The sequence below is a fragment of the Phoenix dactylifera genome, unplaced genomic scaffold (genome assembly GCF_009389715.1).
Source record: "Phoenix dactylifera cultivar Barhee BC4 unplaced genomic scaffold, palm_55x_up_171113_PBpolish2nd_filt_p 000007F, whole genome shotgun sequence".
In the NCBI taxonomy this organism is placed as follows: Eukaryota; Viridiplantae; Streptophyta; class Magnoliopsida; order Arecales; family Arecaceae; genus Phoenix; species Phoenix dactylifera.
Window position 1 is genome coordinate 710,690 of NW_024067666.1, and position 18,206 is coordinate 728,895.

Here is an 18,206-nt window from a genome sequence, read left to right on the forward strand (position 1 = left end):
TTAAATAGTCTTGATCTTGAAGCATGAATAAAAGAAACTGCATTTCTAATTTTTGAAATCACATCTTGAATCATGCCCATGCCAGCTTGAACAGAAAGATTTAAGATATGACATGCACATCTAATATGCAATAAATTTCCATTTAACATGGGATGCAATGAGTCCTTTAATAATGTAACAGCAGAATTATTATTAGATGCATTATCAAAAGTAATAGACATAATTTTATCATTAATATTATATGAACATACAGTTTGATAAATGGCATTTGAAATTTGTTGCCCAGAATGTGGAAAATCAAAAGCACGAAAAGCAAGAATACGTTTATTTAATTGCTAATCATTATCAATATAATGAGCAGTAATGGCAATAAAACAATTACTACCTACAGATGCTGACCAAATATCAGAAGTTAATGAAATTTTTACATTTAAAGTAGAGAGTGTTTCAATTAAAGTTTGTCTCATTGCTAAAAAGTTTGTCATAGCTACTCTTCTAAATGTACGCCTACTAGTTCTTTTGTAAGCAGGTTGTAGGTTTAATTGAACATATTCTTCAAAATTAAAAGATTCACATAAACTAAAAGGCAATTCATCCTTAACTATCCATTTTACAAGTGCTTTTCTTTGATTTTCATGATTATATGCAAAATTACCTACAAGTGATCCCCCTTGTATATTAAGGGTACTTTGAGCATGAGAATCATGCATCCTATGACTCTCTTGATGTCTTTTTAAATGGCCTGTTCCCCCACTACTACTACAACTATAAAGTTTGGCACATTTTTTACATTTTGCTTTCCAGACTCCATCAACCATAATTCTATCAAATTCATTCCATACAGCACTAGTCCTCTTACGAGAAAAGGTTTGATCTTCACTCGGTTCACTAGTTCTAGAGGAACTAGGAACATGGGGTTGGGGATTAGTTTCTTCTCCCTCAGAAACAGGAGGAATGCCAAAATGACTTTCCTCAAAAGATGACATATCTAAATTGATGAATGCAAAAAATAAAAACTAACCACAAGGAGGAATTGAGTAGAGGGTCAGAGGGCAGAGGTAGAGCCGAGATTCTGAGCTTCCTCTTGTGCTCTCAACAGGAGTGACCTTCTCTTCTCAACAGGAACCTCCTCTTGTGTAGCACTTGAACACTTGCTAAATGCAAACTAAAAATTAAATTGCTAGAAGAGCACTTTAGAAGAGAGAAATAGTAGTAGTAGAGAAGGAGAGAATAGTTGGTTTGGTGTGGTGAGAATGAGGGAGGAAAGGGGTATTTATAGGACTCCAAATTTTTTTCCCCAAAATACCCCTCAAATTAGCCGTTTTTGGACTGTTGGGAGGGGTATTTTGGGAAAAAACCAAAAAATAGCCGTTGGAAACGGCTATTTTCTTCCCCTCCTGCCAGACGGGCCGTGCCAGGCACGGCCCGTCTGGCAGCCCGTGATGGGCCGTGCCTGGCACGGCCCGTCTCGTGCCGTGTCGGGCTCGACCCGCCAATCCACGGGCCTAGGGCCGGGCCGGGCTTGGGTTTTTGGCGGAGCGGGCCGTGCCCGGCACGGCCCGTTTAGTCCGTGGCCCGGTGGGCCTGGGCCGGGCCGGCCCGGAACGGCTCGATGCCCATGACTAGACCCATACCTAACCCATTTAATAGTTTGGATCTTCGAGGCAAAAAATTTGAACTATACATGGCCCTAACCAAAAGAACCCTTGACCCAAACTGACCCAAATAGGATTAGTTTTATGGATCGCGTCAACTTTTACCGCCCCTGCCAATTTGACCTATTTCTTAAATGGGTTATGTAGGTTGGATTAGGTTACCTATCTAATAGCAAACTAAATTCGATTTTAGATTTTTGGCCTGTACAACAAATAGATGGGGTCCCTAGTAGCTATATTTCAATACATGTATTCAACACAACTTATTGTCACCCTAGTTGAGAGGTGTTAATTTTTATGATTCAATTTTTCAGGTTAGGTTGGATTGGATTTGGGCTAGGTCAAACTTTTTTTTTTTGAGTTAATCAAACTTTGATGACCTATGGGATTGGTGAGGTTAGAAAACTTAGACTAGTTTTCAGAATAAATTCGATTTTTGACTTGACTTGACCCACAGGCCTTCAAAAATTGATTAGATTACATCTAATTAGTTCAAAGTACGTGTCGATCGCATGTCAACCTGATCCATTTATAGCCCTAACAAATAGATATAGATGTAAGTCAGATATAGATGTAAGTCACGAGAGTTATAGAAAAAAAAGACAATATATCTAAGTTCTATCTAATGAGTTATGAACCCAAAATGAATAAAAACAGATTTTACAAAAAAATAAAAAAATCTACTTTAGCTCAAACATGCTTTTTAAATAAATAATTCAATTTCAACTCTGCCATCAAGTCCTCATTCTCAACCAAATGCGTGCATAACACATGTCCATGCACTTGTTACATCATTCTTATAACAATTCACAAGAGCATGGTATAACATCGCCAAAGACTCAAAAGTTCTAATCATATTGTTTATATACACACACACATACATACATACATACATATATACATAAATAAATAAATAATGAGGGATGTTTTTCTTTTGAAAAGACAAGTGGATTCTTTGGCACAATTTTGTAAATTGAAACCCAAGTGAGGGAGCGAGCCATACGAGGGTTCTGGAATCCGGACGCTTCCAAGAGAACTCCAAGGCTTCGAGTAGAGTCCTCTGTAAACCCAGTGAGTAGCTCCGTGGAGGCCCGACCCAGTGGCGTTCTGGAACCCACGACTCCCAGCGAGGGAGCCAGAGACGCGGTGCCATGACCACCCGGATCACTCCCGGCGTGGGAGCCAACCTTCTCGGTCAGCACGCCCCCGAGAGGAACCAAGACGCCACCACCTACGTCGGCAATCTCGACCCCCAGGTACTCTACCCCTCCTCCTCCTCCTCTTCTATCTCTCCCCCATCTCGATTCCAGATATTCTTGCGCTCTTCTTGCGTTGGTTTCATGGCTAGGCTTTCCAGAACTTTTCATTATCTTGGTGGCATGGGGTCGATATTGTCTTTGAAAAAGGGCTCGTGGTGATCTCTTTGAGTGTAATCGCTTAGGTTTTCGTGATTAGCGCGCAATTTCCGTCTTTTCAATAAAAGTATTGCAGGATTTTCTATTGGAACGGTATATTTAGATCTTAGGTGATGCACAAAATACAAACTTCTAAAAATCTTTGTGAAGTCTTGTTAGAGAGCACTGGTTGGACTATTACTTGTTCAATTTTTCTTTCTTGAGTTGATGAGTATATTGGCGATGGTGATTTTTTTATGACACTTGCCATTTTGATGGTAGCTCATATGATCATGGCAGCACATGTCCTCTCAGTTTTGTTTCGTATAAGTGGTTGTCATTATCTTTGCGTATAGTAGAATAGAGTTTTGGAGTTCCCGTTGGAACAAATAAAATAACAGGGAAAAAAATTTCCTTGATCATCCAGTGCCTGTTAGGTGATGCCTTATGATGACCCTGATGATGTTTTCTTCCAATATGCTCTCACTTTAGGATATTTGAACCTTTTTAATAATTACATTATGACTGAAAGACGACTACTAGCTTGCATTTCTCTTGTCCGCTATTGAACTGCAGGAGATATGGTTTGATGTGGCGAGTGGGATGGTTGTAGACTGCCGTGGTTCGTGTGGCTCTGTTATGATGTATGGTGTGGCCTGCTGATCTTGTACCCCTGCCTGGTTCGGCTTGAAATGAGGGAAAGGGGTAAACAACTGTATAGGATTGGACAATTTTTAGCTGTCTCCCCTAGTTCTCTGATGTAGCCAAGTGAAATATCCAGATTATTAAGCAACTAGTTTCCTGCAGCTGGTTGCACACAAGGTTCACATCAAAAGTTTCCAACATGGGTTTGGTGTTGACCTAGAGAATCATGTTGCAGAAACTTACTTCACGGAACTTATGTTATGCTTTCTCCAGAAAAATCCTGCCCATGTTGCATTTTCAGTCTCGGATGGTATCTTGATTGGCATTCAAAAATTAGTGATTTTTTCCTTTTAAATTACATGGCATATTTCTTCCTTTTGGATTGCTTGTAGTAATTCCGTTATCTACCTTGCTCATTTATTTTATGTTTCCGACCATGTAAGGAATATCACAAACTAGTAATTGTGCCTTAAAACAAAAGAAACTTAGTTAAATGCCTCCCGACTTAAAGGCTAGTGAATAGTGCTTAGAAAATTGTACAAGCACATGCCAAATCAATTTTCTAGTCAACTAAACATCTTTCTTAATTGTATCTGTACCATGTCATGGAAGTACCCCTCAATGATGGATATGAAATAGAGAACATGTGTTCTGGTCTAAAATTAATTTATTATTGTTAAAGTAACTTTTTACACATTTTATTAATCTTTTCCTTTTTATCAGTGCAAGTACTTGAGTATGCAAAATCCTTTTGGTTTTGTTTTCTCTCAGACTTTATTAGGTTGCTGGGAAGATGAAAGAAAAGAAAAGATGATTAACAGAAGGAGAAAAAGTAAATTTGTATTTTTCTCTCATTTGGTTGATCTAAGAGAATCTTGAGGTGGGCATATAGATAGGTTGGGTTAGTTATGGGTTTGGTTATATTTGGATTGGGATTTGAAGTTAGCAAATACATAACTTGTCCAAATATGATTGGTTCGAGGTAATGCCTCCCTATACTCAACCCACCTGGGTTCAGGGCAGGCATCAATCAACCTGATCAAAATTTTAAAAAATACTAAATATGCCAAATATAAAATATAATGATAAAAACCTCTTTCTCCCTTCTGCTTTCGACCCACATCCTCACTACCTTTCTTTGCTTCTTTTTTTTTTTTAAAGAAGATATATAGGCCTAACCATCTCCAGATCTTCCACTACTTTCTTCCCTCTGAACATTGATCCCAGTTGACAACCCTCCTCGTTGTGACTTCCATCAACAACAGCCCCGACCTGACTATTCTATGCATTCAATGATGGGATCAACAACTATAAGCAGCTATCACAGAAAGGAGAGTTGTTAGGTTTTCTTGACGTATATGTTCCAATTTCGATTTTTATTTTTTGGGTTGAAATGACTATGGAAAAACCTAGGATTTCATTGAGAATAGTGAAGGACAATTTTAGGGATTTATTGTGGGAAATGCAAGGACAAAGAGGACTTATGATGCAGGACAATTTGTAGGGCTGCCTGCTTATGGTGGACCTAATGATTTAAAATTTTTAGAGTTTTGCTCTTTTTGGTGCTTCTTGTTCAACTTCAGAGGAGAGGGCTGAAAGAAAATTTTTGTGTATTAAAGGATGTATAGAAGTCTTCTAGGCCTGCCCTACAGTTTGGAGAACAGAGTTTGATGCTAGAAATAGTGCTTTTAGGATTTTAAGGTTAAAGTTGGGGGTTCAGTATTGTCCTAAGAATTTCAGGCAATACTGGAAGTTTCTGCAAGTTAAAGAGGGGATTTGATGAAGAAAGAAGAGGGAAAGTAAAGGAAATAGATAGGGAAAAGAGAGTAGGGAAGAATACTAGAGAAAAGAGGGAGAGAGAGAAGAGAGAAGAAAGAAACCACTTTGTTTCTCAACAATACCAACTCATACAAATTCATCACTATCCTTCCACTATACCATGTACAAGCATGGCTTCGGCCCTAGGTAACCAAATAAAAATAAAAAGAAATTTGGCTGCCAAGTAAGTTAGAGTCTTAAGTTACATAAGGACCAGGTACCTAATATATATAAAAAACATGTAATTTGGGATCAAGAACTTACATGTCAAGTAACCTAAGGGCCAAGGAGTCTAATATCTTATATCTAAAACAAATACAAACTTGCTTAATTTGGACTGTCAAATAACTTTGATGCTCCAATATGTTCTATTGATGCTCCTAGCAATTGGATAAGGGCTTAGATCGTTATAATAGGAAATTTGCTGCATGATCCAGGTCCTTGACTTCATCAGCTGAGAGAGGAGTTTAGATTGGCATGAGAATGTTGAAGTTTTGATGGGATCAAGTAAGAAATTTTTGTGACTAATGAAGGCAGCTAAAGATTGGTGAAGGAGCTTCGTCCTAAATATTGAGACCTAACCAGGTCTAGATAGAGAAACTGAGGACTGCTTGCATGGTGGCTAGGTTGGGTTTGGGTTGAGCGACTTTGAATGGGTTTATGATGGGCCAATCTAAATGTGCTTTTTACCCAAGTGGGTTTGTGGGTCCTGTTGTTAGTTTGTTGCATTTATTGAGAAAGTGGTTAAGATATGACTATGTTATTTTGAACTACTTGCACATTTGCTATTTTCTTCCAAGATTCATTCCTTTTTTGGCAAGGTAAATTTTAGTTCACCTGAGAAAATGTTGGCCCTTACTTTTTTCTTTGTTGTTGTTACATGAATTTCGCAATGCAAAAGAATATTTTCTTCTTTCTTTTCTTTCACTTTCTGATCAATCGAACACAGCCCCAACATAAAGTTATGGGTATAAGATTGGCATGCATTTGGTTATTAAATATGGAAATCAACACAATATTTCGCTGTACTATTTATTCTTACAGTTTTAAAATATAAATATTATGTTAACTCCTTGAAAACCATGTTCTTGCAACATGCTTGCGTTGAGTTGTGAAATTTGGTATATATAAGCATGTTATGATTTGACAAAGACATAATGGATTTCAAATTTCATATTCCATTGTCTCTACTACCATAATGTTAAAGGCTTTGATCGTCTGCCCCTGAGTCTTTGAGCTGACCTCTTCATGTTTCATTCTATACATGCCCGCTTCATAAAAACATACACCCAACTTGGTTCAATTCTATCTTTTAGTCAAAGTCTCAAAGAGATCACGGAGGTGCATGAATAAAATATAAGATTCTATTTATCAATATAGTTTGTTAACAAAAGTATATAGGATCGCACCCACCCATTCTCTTCTCATGTGCATTGCACATGCTCAATTCTAGTGCAATAAAATGGAATTTAGTTACTTCACCTTACATTTCAAATGCTCAACACTAGTGCATTGCTTATGTTCTGAGCCAGCTCAGCTCTAGTTCTTCCGTATGCAGATTGACTTGATAATAAAAGCTTATAAGATACATCATAATGATTATTAAGAATAATTTTATATCCTTGAAATTTATTCACTGATAGAGCTTTAGCATCTTCAATGTGCCATTGTCACAATAGGCCCTTGTGAAGTAGGCTATATTTTTTCCCCTCAAAAATGGAATGCTTACATCTAGATAAAGGCACCATAAATCTTTCTTCATTTTACTTATTTATTAATTTAGTGTTGGGGGAAGGGGTACATTATGGTGACATTAAAGTTATGTAGATGCATCTTGTACTCACAATTTATTATGTTATTTTTCATTTTACAGGTTACTGAGGAGCTACTATGGGAATTATTTGTCCAGGCAGGTCCTGTTGGTAAGTTAATGCTGCTTTGTCATATCATATATTAGTTAAACTATTTTATACTCATGCTTGGTGAAACAGCATGTTTCACTTGTGACACATTGTAAAGCATGGTCATAAGTGGGCAATGTTGGAAGCTTAGAACAACTATAAGCATGCATTACCAATTAAATGAACAGTTGTGTGCACCTAATACATCTTAAAGTGTACTTGAGAGATGTTAGACATAAGCTTGAGCCATCAGATGCAAAAATCCTAACCAACTCTCTAAGTATAGGGACACTGCAAGTAAGAAATGTCATTTATTTGAGGTATCAGCTATAGCTTGTATGCAATAGCACCTGGATCCTAGTTTCAAGATTTGCTCTATCAGCATTCAGCACTTCTGTATCACGCTGTATCTGATTCCCATATTTGTTTCCATGTCTCACAACTCTCTGGCTCTTGTACCTTTTTTTCTCAATGTAAGATAATTTTTTTGCATATTTTGAGATGAGTTTGGATGAGAAACCTGTGACTGCTTATCCAATGTGCTTGTAATCCTGGACTGTTTTGGTTGCAAATTTGATGGATGAGAACATGACATGAGCTTTATCTATGCTTGAACTAAAGATGAGACAAAATGACATGCCTTGAAGTTATGTGTGTTTAGCTCATTTTGTGCTGCATCAGACCATTCAGAAAGGCAGTTGCATTTCATATTTTTGTAGAGCTTAATCTAGCAAATTTGGCTTTAATGATTCAGTTTTGAAGCCTATGTAAAGGATAAACTGGTAAATAACTGAACTGCATATTTAATGTTGGGTAAGATAGGTTCCACTGACTAGTCATAATGCATAAAGAGTTATGGAACTTTCTGGACACATAGATTAGAATTGGCTATCTTTTTGATATGAACCTCCCCTTTCTCATCAGAAACTGAGGATAGCATGGCAATCTTAGCACTACTGAAGGTAGGAGTAAAAGATAAAGTAGTGAAAGCAGCCTAATTTAGTGACTAGAATCCAACTTTTCATACATATACATTAATATTTTTGAGAACATATTTCTTAAGAGCTCAAGCTTTTGGTAATTTCTCATGTCTGGCTTAAGGTCCTAAAAGCCATAGTCTAAAAGAAAATTGCTCTTATGGTTTATTGGTTATATATATGGGTGTCATTTAGGCTATCTAGTTCAAGCTAGCATCTGACCAAGCTTGGCTTGAAATTAATTTTGAGCCTGAGGTTTGAGAGCGAGCTTAGCTCATTTATTATTTGATTGAGCTTTTCGACCCTGTAATTTTGAACTGAGCTGGATATCAGCCTATTTCAATCAACTTGGTAACCTTAAAATTGAGCCAACATCAGTTGAAGTTTGTCTCAAGATTGAATCAAACTTAATTCAAGCTGAGTTCGAGCTTGAATAAAAGTTTTACCTGATTCTGACAATTTTTTAAAATCCATGAATCAAAACCTTACTCGTGAACCATAATATCAACTATCAACAAAACAAAGAATCAAATATATTATCCATGACACATAATATTTTATTAAGTGCTGTAAACCTTACCCTATAGAATCTATTCTAATGGCTGATTGCATAATATATTCAAATGCATTATAAGGAAAAATGCAGGGGTGCAACTGTGATACCTCCCACCCCCCCACCCTCCAAATAAAAAAAAAGAAAAAAAAAAGAAGGATTTTTTACCTCTGGTCAGCCATGTATTATGGAGGAATTAGTGTTTTGTACCATAATGCCACTATGTACCAACCGACCCCATGAATTGCACTGATCTCATTGTGCCAGGTGATAGGCTAGTTGTGAGGAGCCTTTTTTTTTGTGGGTCCCTTTTTGTGACACCAGATGGGCCCTTAGCATTAATATATTTGTTGTTATACTCCTTATTTTGAACCTTATCAAGACAAGCCTGATCGAGCTGTCTTTTTGGCAGGCTCATTTTGAATTAATTTTGAGTCTAAGAATAGAGTCGAAGCTCAGCTCAACTAACATTGAACTGAGCCTGATTGAGCTTATATTCAAGGCAAGCTCGAGTACAACTCGCGCTGCTTGGATCAATCGAACACTAGTTCCATGTAGACTAGTAAAATTGAATTCCGTCTTACTTCATTCTGGTACTACAAATTTAACTTTACTGTGCAGTTAATGTCTATGTTCCAAAAGATAGAGTTACAAATCTTCATCAAGGATATGGGTTTGTGGAGTTTCGTAGTGAAGAAGATGCAGATTATGTAAGTATTGCATGCATATTCATGTTTCTCTCCTGTCTTTTTTCCCCTCCATTCATATTTATTATTTATTCATGTAGCCTTATTTTTTGGTGCTGTCAAGCTGTATATTATCTCCAAAAATGAGGGCTCCTTTTTCTGGTTTAATTTTTTGCAGGCTATCAAGATTTTGAATATGATCAAACTATATGGGAAACCAATACGTGTAAATAAGGTGCGATTGGTTTCTGTTTCCCTAGAATCGCTCTTCATTTTGGGCATCTTTATGTTCTCTAAATCAATAATATATATACATATACATATATGTATGTACGGTACGTTACGTACGTACGGTACGTTACGTACGGTACGCATGTATATTCAACAAGTTGTTAAAGAGTAAGCTTCCTAGAGGAAAGTATCTAAAGTACTCTGCAAAGGGAGCATCCTCAATCTTTTTGACTTTCTAACTTTGATATGGGGAGTCTGCTCCCATTTTTCCTGTTCCAAGTTTACTCTCACGCCTTTTTCCTTTTCCAGTTATATCATTTTTTAAATAGAGAATAATAAATTTATTCCTTTTTCTTTTTTCTTCAATCTTTCTCTCTTAAAGAGGAGTAAATGTGTATCAATTGAATATCTGAATCATAAGATAAGCTGACAATTTGTTATATCACATCTTAATTGCTCACCATAGATCAAAGCACAACTTGCATTGCTTATGATAGGAGGATAGCCATCCATGGAATCATGTGCAAGATAATTCACATAATTCAGGATTCATGTTCTGGTTGCAATCTCTGGCTAAAATGATGGAGGGTTGATGTTTGATTGACAGTGACATAAAAACACATCAAGCTATGAAGTGTATCCAAATTTACTAGTTGTTATTGTTATGTTCATGGCAAATCATGTGCAACTGCTCTCTAGATGATTGCTTTCAGTTTGATACACTGCATATGATGGAACAATAGCCAGCCACAAAATCAACCATGTGCATCATGCATGGAAATGCTTCCATGTTGGTTGCTTTCACATGAGCTACTTGGGGCTTCTTATTTCTGTATTGTTATCTCACAATGCTGTGGGAATATTTATTGGCTCGAAAGATTTTGCATGCTGGAACTGGTTGAAAATGTTTATCTTACAAAATTTGTATGTCTTTAAGGCGTGGTGTAAGAAATTTATAGTCTCCACCTAAATTCATTCAGTATTCTCCTATATGGCTCATTACATTTAGAGAATTTTCCACGTGCACTTCATCTTCTGGGCAATGCTAAACATGCTGTTAGGAATGTCAGAAGAATTATGCAGCAGCTGAGATGATTCCTTATGTTCTGGGAATCTCAAATTGCATGAGCTTGTTATTTTAAAAAATTGGTGCCTTCTGATGGGGGATAACTTTCATATCCTATGCATGTAGCAATTACCAACTTTTGCTACATGCTTTGATGAATTTTGTTTTCTTTCTATGAATCTTTGCTGACCTTTGTAAGTCATGTCCTTTTTCCCTATATTTTATGAAAATGGTGAACTTTATTTGAATCTGCCAATGATTTAGTATGTTTCTATATAATCTATTTCTCTCAGTTTCTATTTTTAGATGCCATGCTTCTTCCTGAATTTTCTTCCCAATTTTTCTCAGACTATGACTTTCTCACTTGGTTTTCAACTACAGTAGCTGAGTTTTAGTTAATTTGTAGCTAACTGCTGACTGCGAATTACTTTATTAGCCTAATCTGAGCTTCTGGAACTGTCTCTCTCTTTGTTAAAACATAGCTAGATAGGGGCCTCCGCTGATCATATCTGTTGTTTCCTATCATTTTCCCCCCTTTCTTTGATTCTGACAAGTGTCTTGCCCACCTGTGTGTACCTGAATGAACAGTTGAGGATGTTTCCATATTTAGACTTCTGATAGGAACTGCTTGTTCTCCTTCCTCTTCACCTGCCCTACTGCATGATGTCAATTGTTCTGTTGTCCACGTATTAAAAATATCTAGCAAATAATCCCTTATAGGAATATATGGTGGCCATCCATCTCTTTGCATCAAGAGAAAAAAGTTTTTCATCAGACAACTTTTGGATTATCCATCTAATTTTCTTCCTATTTTCAGGCTTCCCAAGACAAGAAAAGCTTGGATGTGGGGGCAAACCTTTTTATCGGTAATCTTGACCCGGTAAAAGTGTTTTCCATCGATAATTTAAACATACTTAATGTCCATGTGTTAATTTATGATTTAATGTATGCTTCTTGTTATTTGCTGCAGGATGTAGATGAGAAACTTCTTTATGATACATTCAGTGCATTTGGAGTTATTGTGACTAATCCTAAGGTGATGCCTCCTCTAATTATTCTCATTGGCTGAATTTTAGTTCTATGTGAGAAAAAAATATTCATATTTGGAGGAAAATTACAACATGAAATAATGATTGAGTTAGTATTTTGATTGTTTGCAGCATTCCTGTTAGTAATAATATTTCCATGCATGTGTGCACTGAATGACTGAGAGGGAATTTTGGACAAAAGATGTACATTCTTCTCATTTGTTGCCTATATTGGGTCATGGCATCTTAGGAACTAATTTAATTTAGTTGAGCATTAAGTTTGATTAGTTCATCTCTCTTTCTCCCATCTCTCTCTCTCTCTCTCTCTCTCTCTCTCTCTGCATTGACGGAAGGACATCATCATGATCATTCTTATTGAAATGATTGCATGAAGTTTGGTATTTAGAAATGAAGCACGTGGATTGTTTTGATATCCTTAAGATGTCAGAAGATGGATTATATTGCAAATTTTCTATGTTTTACAAATCTTAGATTCATGATGTGTGATTGGCCAACTGGCCAACTATAAGAGGTTAAAGCTCATGCTACCAAAATTCTAGAGTTAATCCTTCCCCGGTGTTAATGAAAACAATTTTGTTATAGCATTGGGATGTCTATGTTGTTGGTACAATACTATTTACTTTCTGTTTGCTCCCAAATTTACCTTTTAGTTCCATCTATGGGGTCGCGTTTTTTTTTCTTTTGATTAGTTTTGACTACATTTGTTAAAGTAGGGATGCAGCAAGGGCAACTTAATCCCAAACTGGAGCTGACCAACCTGTTTTATTGGTTGGATTGACCAGATATGTAGGATTTCTAGGTTTGCTGCTACCATTTCAATTTCATGTTGGGTTGAGTTTTTGTTTAGGATTGGAGCAACCTGCCTAAAGTTGAATGTAGGAGCAATGTTGCTAAGATTGGGATAGGATCCTATAATGGAATAGAAGGTGGTCAAACTTGATTGGCTTGTGGATTATATATCATAGACCATAAGATTTTTTTAGTTTTTATAAAAAACATAAAAAATATAAAAATTGTAGAATTAAGTAAGAAGTCCCAAGAAAGAGGAGAAATTGGATAATCAGTGAGAAGTCTGCTGTAACAAGAGTATTAGCAAGATTTAGCATGGTAAAAAGAAGAAAACAGGGTTAAGTTTCCTTAAAATCAGAAAACAGGAAACAGAATTGAGGAGAGTTGAGGAGGAGGGAAGAATCGTAAAATAGAAGAATAAAAGAAAGGAGAAAGGAGCAAGAGGCCTGCAGCAATTTATTTTATAAATCTTCCTCAGGAAAATGAATGCTTGGACTCCTTTTCTTCTTTTACAAGCACTTTTAAATGCTATATAAACAGCAGAACAATACTTGCTTAATATTGAATGAACTGGATCTTGGATTGATATGGATTAGAATTCTTCATGCTAAGCATTCATATTAGGAAACTAGGTACTTGACAATTATTACTTGAGAAAACCAGCTGGCCATTTATTAGATCCCAGTTTGAATTCAAATAGAACTTTAAAAGGAAGAGAAATCAATACACCTCAATTTGAATTCAAATAGAACTCTTTAAGAGGAAAATAAAATGAAGAAACTTTAGGTGTCCTAAGCTCCTCTTAGTCAATCATCCAAATCAGCAAAATAATTCCTAAAGAAGGATATCAAGTGCGTGAACAGTGCACAAACAGCTTATTTAAGTGGACTGGATGATCCGATGGATCAGACGAACCATGAGTTGGATTGTACAATCCAAATTTGGATCACCATCCTCTCCAAAAAGAGATCCAAGTTCCCCATTCGTTTCATTTTGGAGTTGTTTTGTTCCAGATCATACAATCTGGGTTGTGGATTGCCCGATTTTAATTACAGTGCCTAGATGTGGCTAGGGTTGGGCCAAGTCATGTTTGTGTCCACTTATCGTCACATCTATGCTCGATGCTCCCGCAAAGCCTTTGCAAGCCAGGAATATGGAGCCAAAAGGGGACACAAAAGGATGAAGAGAATGCTAGATTTTGTGTTGCCCTTAGTCTAAAATGGCACAAGGAATGTGAGAGAGAGTGCATCATGGGAACAAGTTTGTCACCATAACTTGGTGATCCTTGCTTATAAACTCATAGGTGCTCTACTAATGGATCAGAACTTGTTGATCTATATTTATCAGTGGTAGGTAACTGTGACTACATTTGATGTGAAATTATTCTGTAATATAATTACATATCAAAACCCCAAGTTTAGCCAAATAGATAGCGGAGGGTGAGAGAAAAAGAGGGTCTTTTGGAGTTGATGCTGGGATTGCCTTCCACAACAGAAGCTAATCATCAGTTTAGAGATAAAAATTTGAGCAGCTGTTGCCAAAAATAGAAGAGAGCTAAATGGAGATCTGAAGAAGAGAGAATGGTAAAAATTTAACCAACTCTGATTTGTATATGAAAAATTTTTGTTAGGTAATAACTAACTATAACTTTTCCTCATTATTACCAGGTGTCCTTTTTCAACCGAACTAGTTTGTGCTTAAATAAGCCAAACTGATATGATATATCACTAGATGCAAGAATAACTCTGCTACAGCCTGTCCTATTACGTTTGATCTACCATCTGTACTGAATACTCCAACATAATCCTCCATAGATTCAAAATGTAGGATAAATCTCAACCAACATCGGTCTGGTTTTGCTTTTCTTTCACATATCCTGTTATTCTTCCACAAATTAGATCAAAAACATGCACAATAATAACAGGCCAATTTATACTCGACAACTGTTTAACCTTGAAAAAATTCAGCACTTGATATGTTTGTAGATTGGATGCACAACACAGGCATGATATGTTCATCTATTAGAATTTTAAATAAAGGTCACTGGAAAGTTCAATTAATACCTAAATTCATATTTGAATTGAACCGTAAAAGTATGATTTCCAATGCAAAATTGATAATGGATGTGATGGTGAACCTAATGAATATCAAATCAAGGTCCATTTGAGGAATGGAAGGGTTGGATGTATTTAGGTCTGAATTCAGTGCCTTACTACTCATCCATGTTGAAGTTTGAATTTGCATAGGAAAGAAAAATTAAGTGACTGAAATCTAGCCTAAGATCTTGGGATTTAGCATTTAAGTGGAGTGCAGAGGTTTAAATTAAAATAAGAAGAGGGTTTAAAGGGCCTGTCGAACAACTCGATTTGTGCAACATGGTTATAACTCAATAGATGGATTAGGTGGAGATCTATATGAGAAAATTTTAGGATCAATACTTGGAACTGAGAACATGGAAAACAGATTGAAATGTAGAAAAATTAAAGAAGTAGAGTATAAAAGAACAGAAAGTGGAGGAAATAGTAAGGGAAGAGGAAAGATAATACCTAGCGCCCTCCACTAAGAAAGTTTCAGATCGATGATTTGACGGTCTTGCACTTCTGTTACAGATTCACATGATAAGAGGAAAAGAAGTCATTCATTGATTCACCATTCTTCATTAAAATTCTAGGTCCCCTATTTATAACAGAAAGGAACCTTAATGATTAATTCTAGGTCCTTACTATTCATGGTTGCTGTAACATAAACAGTTTTGTGAAAGATATGATTACAGATTTAATATCAGTAAGCTGTCAAATAAGATTTGAGGGCTTTTGATCTGTCTTTGATTCAAAACAAACCATTAGAAATAAAAGAAAAATACAGCAAATTGACGACTATTGTTCACTCTAGGAGAAATGTCTTGGCCCGTTGCCCTCCGATGGATCCTTGCATCTTACCTCCATCGGCCTGTGAAGCATGACATTATCTGAATCAAGCATAACATGATACCCACATCTTATCCATGAACATCGTTTAATTCCTCCCATCCTCAAATCATTTGGCTGAGCGCCAGGTGTTTCATAATAAGCCGTTAGTATTCTTGAAGGTGCCCACTGTATGTGGTCAATTGAGAAATCTCATGGTGCTTAAGCCAAAGGTGGTGTCTATCATATTGAATGACAAGTAAAGCTAAATTAGATCTGTATGTTCTTTCCCAGTAATTCCTCCTTTTCCACTTTTCTGGAGGAAAATTGTCTACAATATTTTAGCTTTTTTTTTTTTGTTTTTGGTAAATGTTCATTCATCTTGGATTTCATTGCACATAGATGCCTCTTTTTAGGTGCTTGTGCTTTTTATATTTGCCCTTTGGCAGTGCAAACTGATCATAGTTTTCCCCCTTCTCCCTATTCAGATAATGCGAGATCCTGAAACTGGGAATTCTCGAGGTTTTGGCTTTATTAGCTACGATTCCTTCGAGTCATCTGATGCAGCAATAGAGGTAATTTCATCAAGTTAGCTGGATTCATTTAAATTAGTTGGCATATTTTGAATGCAATGTGCTGTATATTTGATGCAAGTTATTTGAAAGTCATAGAAATTTCTTGTCTGAATGATGCAATAGGTGTTAGGTGCTTTGCTGCTTTCACATCTTATTTTCTTTCATTTTCTTCTGCATGTGTTTCTTGTTCATACAGTCTATGAATGGTCAGTACCTGTGTAACCGGCAAATCACCGTTTCTTATGCATATAAAAAAGACACTAAAGGGGAACGCCATGGCACTCCAGCAGGTACGTTTCTTTAATCTCTAAAAGTTCAGAGCCTGGCAAGCATCAGACTAGGTGCTCGGAATTCTGAAATGATATTTTTATGTTTTGTTTGTTTGGCACTCTGCAGAGAGAGTTCTAGCGTCAAGCAACCCAGGAACTCAAAAGAACAGGCCACACACCTTATTTGCAAGTGGGCCACCAACACTCACCAACGGGCCCCAGGCAAATGCAGGTGGTGGCGCACCGATCCCTCCACGACCCTACGCCAATGGTGCGATTCCACCCGGACCAGTTCGGCCTCCTCCACCAATGGGCCAGTTTCCTCCCCCCATGCAGATGGCAGGGCCTCCATCATGGCCTGGCCAAGCACAGCCACCCAGCCAGTCCATTCCACCACCTACCATGCTACCGCCACCGCTCCAGCACTATCGGCCTCCTGCGCAACCGTATAGTATGCAACCTCCTCCACCTACAGGCATGGTGAGGCCACCGCCGCCACCTTCTTTGTGGAGGCCGCCGCCGCCGCCGCCGCCACATGTAGGTGCACCATCGATGCCTCTGCCTCAGATGTCCATGCCACTGCCGCCGCCACCAAGTGCTCCACCCCAAGCACGGCCTGCTGCTCCAAATTCTATAGGATGAGTTGTCGGAAGCATGCACTAATGAATTGCTCAGGAGTTTTAGACTCTCCTATGGTGTGGAAAATTTGGATGATTATGCGCTTGTTGGCTACTTCGGCATATTTTGGGACAAGACATTAAGTATCCTACAATCGAATCTCGCCTGATGAACGGAGAGTATAAAGTGTATGGGAATCTCGACGTGTGAGAGCAAGCATATGCAAGTGATGGATTGGTGTCAAGATCCACCTTGCTTTGACACTATGCTCAAGTGATGATGTGCCTGGAAGATGATGAAGATTCAAGGCTCACTGTGCTAATTAAAAATAGAAATTGGTTATGAGTTCATACTTTTTATTTATGCTAAGGCTGCACATATTATCCTGGAGAGCATTGCCAAGTAGGGATTCTATCGAGTGATAATTTGTCTTCAGATGAGGTAGTGAATCTCCTGCACCCTAAGTTGTAAGAACTTTCTACCGTTTTAAGTACTCGTCAGATTTTAAATGGCTGATATTAATGGCACAGTCGCCTGCTCTTTTTCTTCCGCTTAAGAGTACTTACCAAAGCTATATCAGATGACGGTCTAGGTTATAATTACTGCCAAGTCCTTGAAAAATGATATTCAGACATGAAGAACATGGGGATCCAAGTTCTCCGGTAAAGTCCAACTTTTACCTAAGTTCTGCTCAAGAATGGACGCTCGTGGATATTGACCGTTATTTTCAAGTTGGATCAAATTGGACAGATTGCATACGGTGAATCTACGCCCTAACCCACTTGGACCTTTGTTATCAAATCCCTCTGGGTGGCTCATGGTCTTTTTTATCTCGAACTTTACTGTAGCTAGCCTCTCATCCTCTTCCTTCTCTTTTTCTCTTCTCCCTCGTCCTTCTCTTGAGTCGCTTCTCGCCGCAGCCTTGATGCCTATGGCCGCTTCCTTTGCCTCAAACTTCGCCATGCCAACCTCCTCCTCCATCACTGTCCACCCCCTGCTCCCCTCTCCTTCATTTTCTCCACCCTTCTCAAGGTCTGCACCACTGCCCACTCCCTCTTCATGAGCACCTAGGTC

At 37.6% G+C, this 18,206-nt stretch overlaps 1 protein-coding gene across 1 annotated transcript; it reads left to right on the forward strand.

Moving 5' to 3' along the window:
• Positions 1 to 2,651: 2,651 nt before the first annotated feature.
• On the forward strand, positions 2,652 to 17,681 carry LOC103705390 (splicing factor 3B subunit 4-like). The gene is made up of 9 exons (XM_008789087.4): positions 2,652 to 2,911; positions 7,386 to 7,434; positions 9,565 to 9,653; positions 9,808 to 9,864; positions 11,744 to 11,806; positions 11,897 to 11,962; positions 16,159 to 16,245; positions 16,442 to 16,535; positions 16,642 to 17,681. The coding sequence occupies exons 1-9, from the start codon at positions 2,807 to 2,809 to the stop codon at positions 17,154 to 17,156; spliced, it is 1,125 nt and encodes a 374-aa protein (XP_008787309.2). The 5' UTR covers positions 2,652 to 2,806; the 3' UTR covers positions 17,157 to 17,681.
• The last annotated feature ends 525 nt before the right edge of the window (positions 17,682 to 18,206 follow it).

Coding starts and splice junctions, on each gene's coding strand:
- LOC103705390 (XM_008789087.4), top strand. CDS start 2,807: ATGACCACCCGGATCACTCCCGGCGTGGGAGCCAACCTTCTCGGTCAG. Junction 9,654..9,807: donor GTGAAGAAGATGCAGATTAT/GTAAGTATTGCA, acceptor AATTTTTTGCAG/GCTATCAAGATTTTGAATAT. Junction 11,807..11,896: donor TTATCGGTAATCTTGACCCG/GTAAAAGTGTTT, acceptor TATTTGCTGCAG/GATGTAGATGAGAAACTTCT.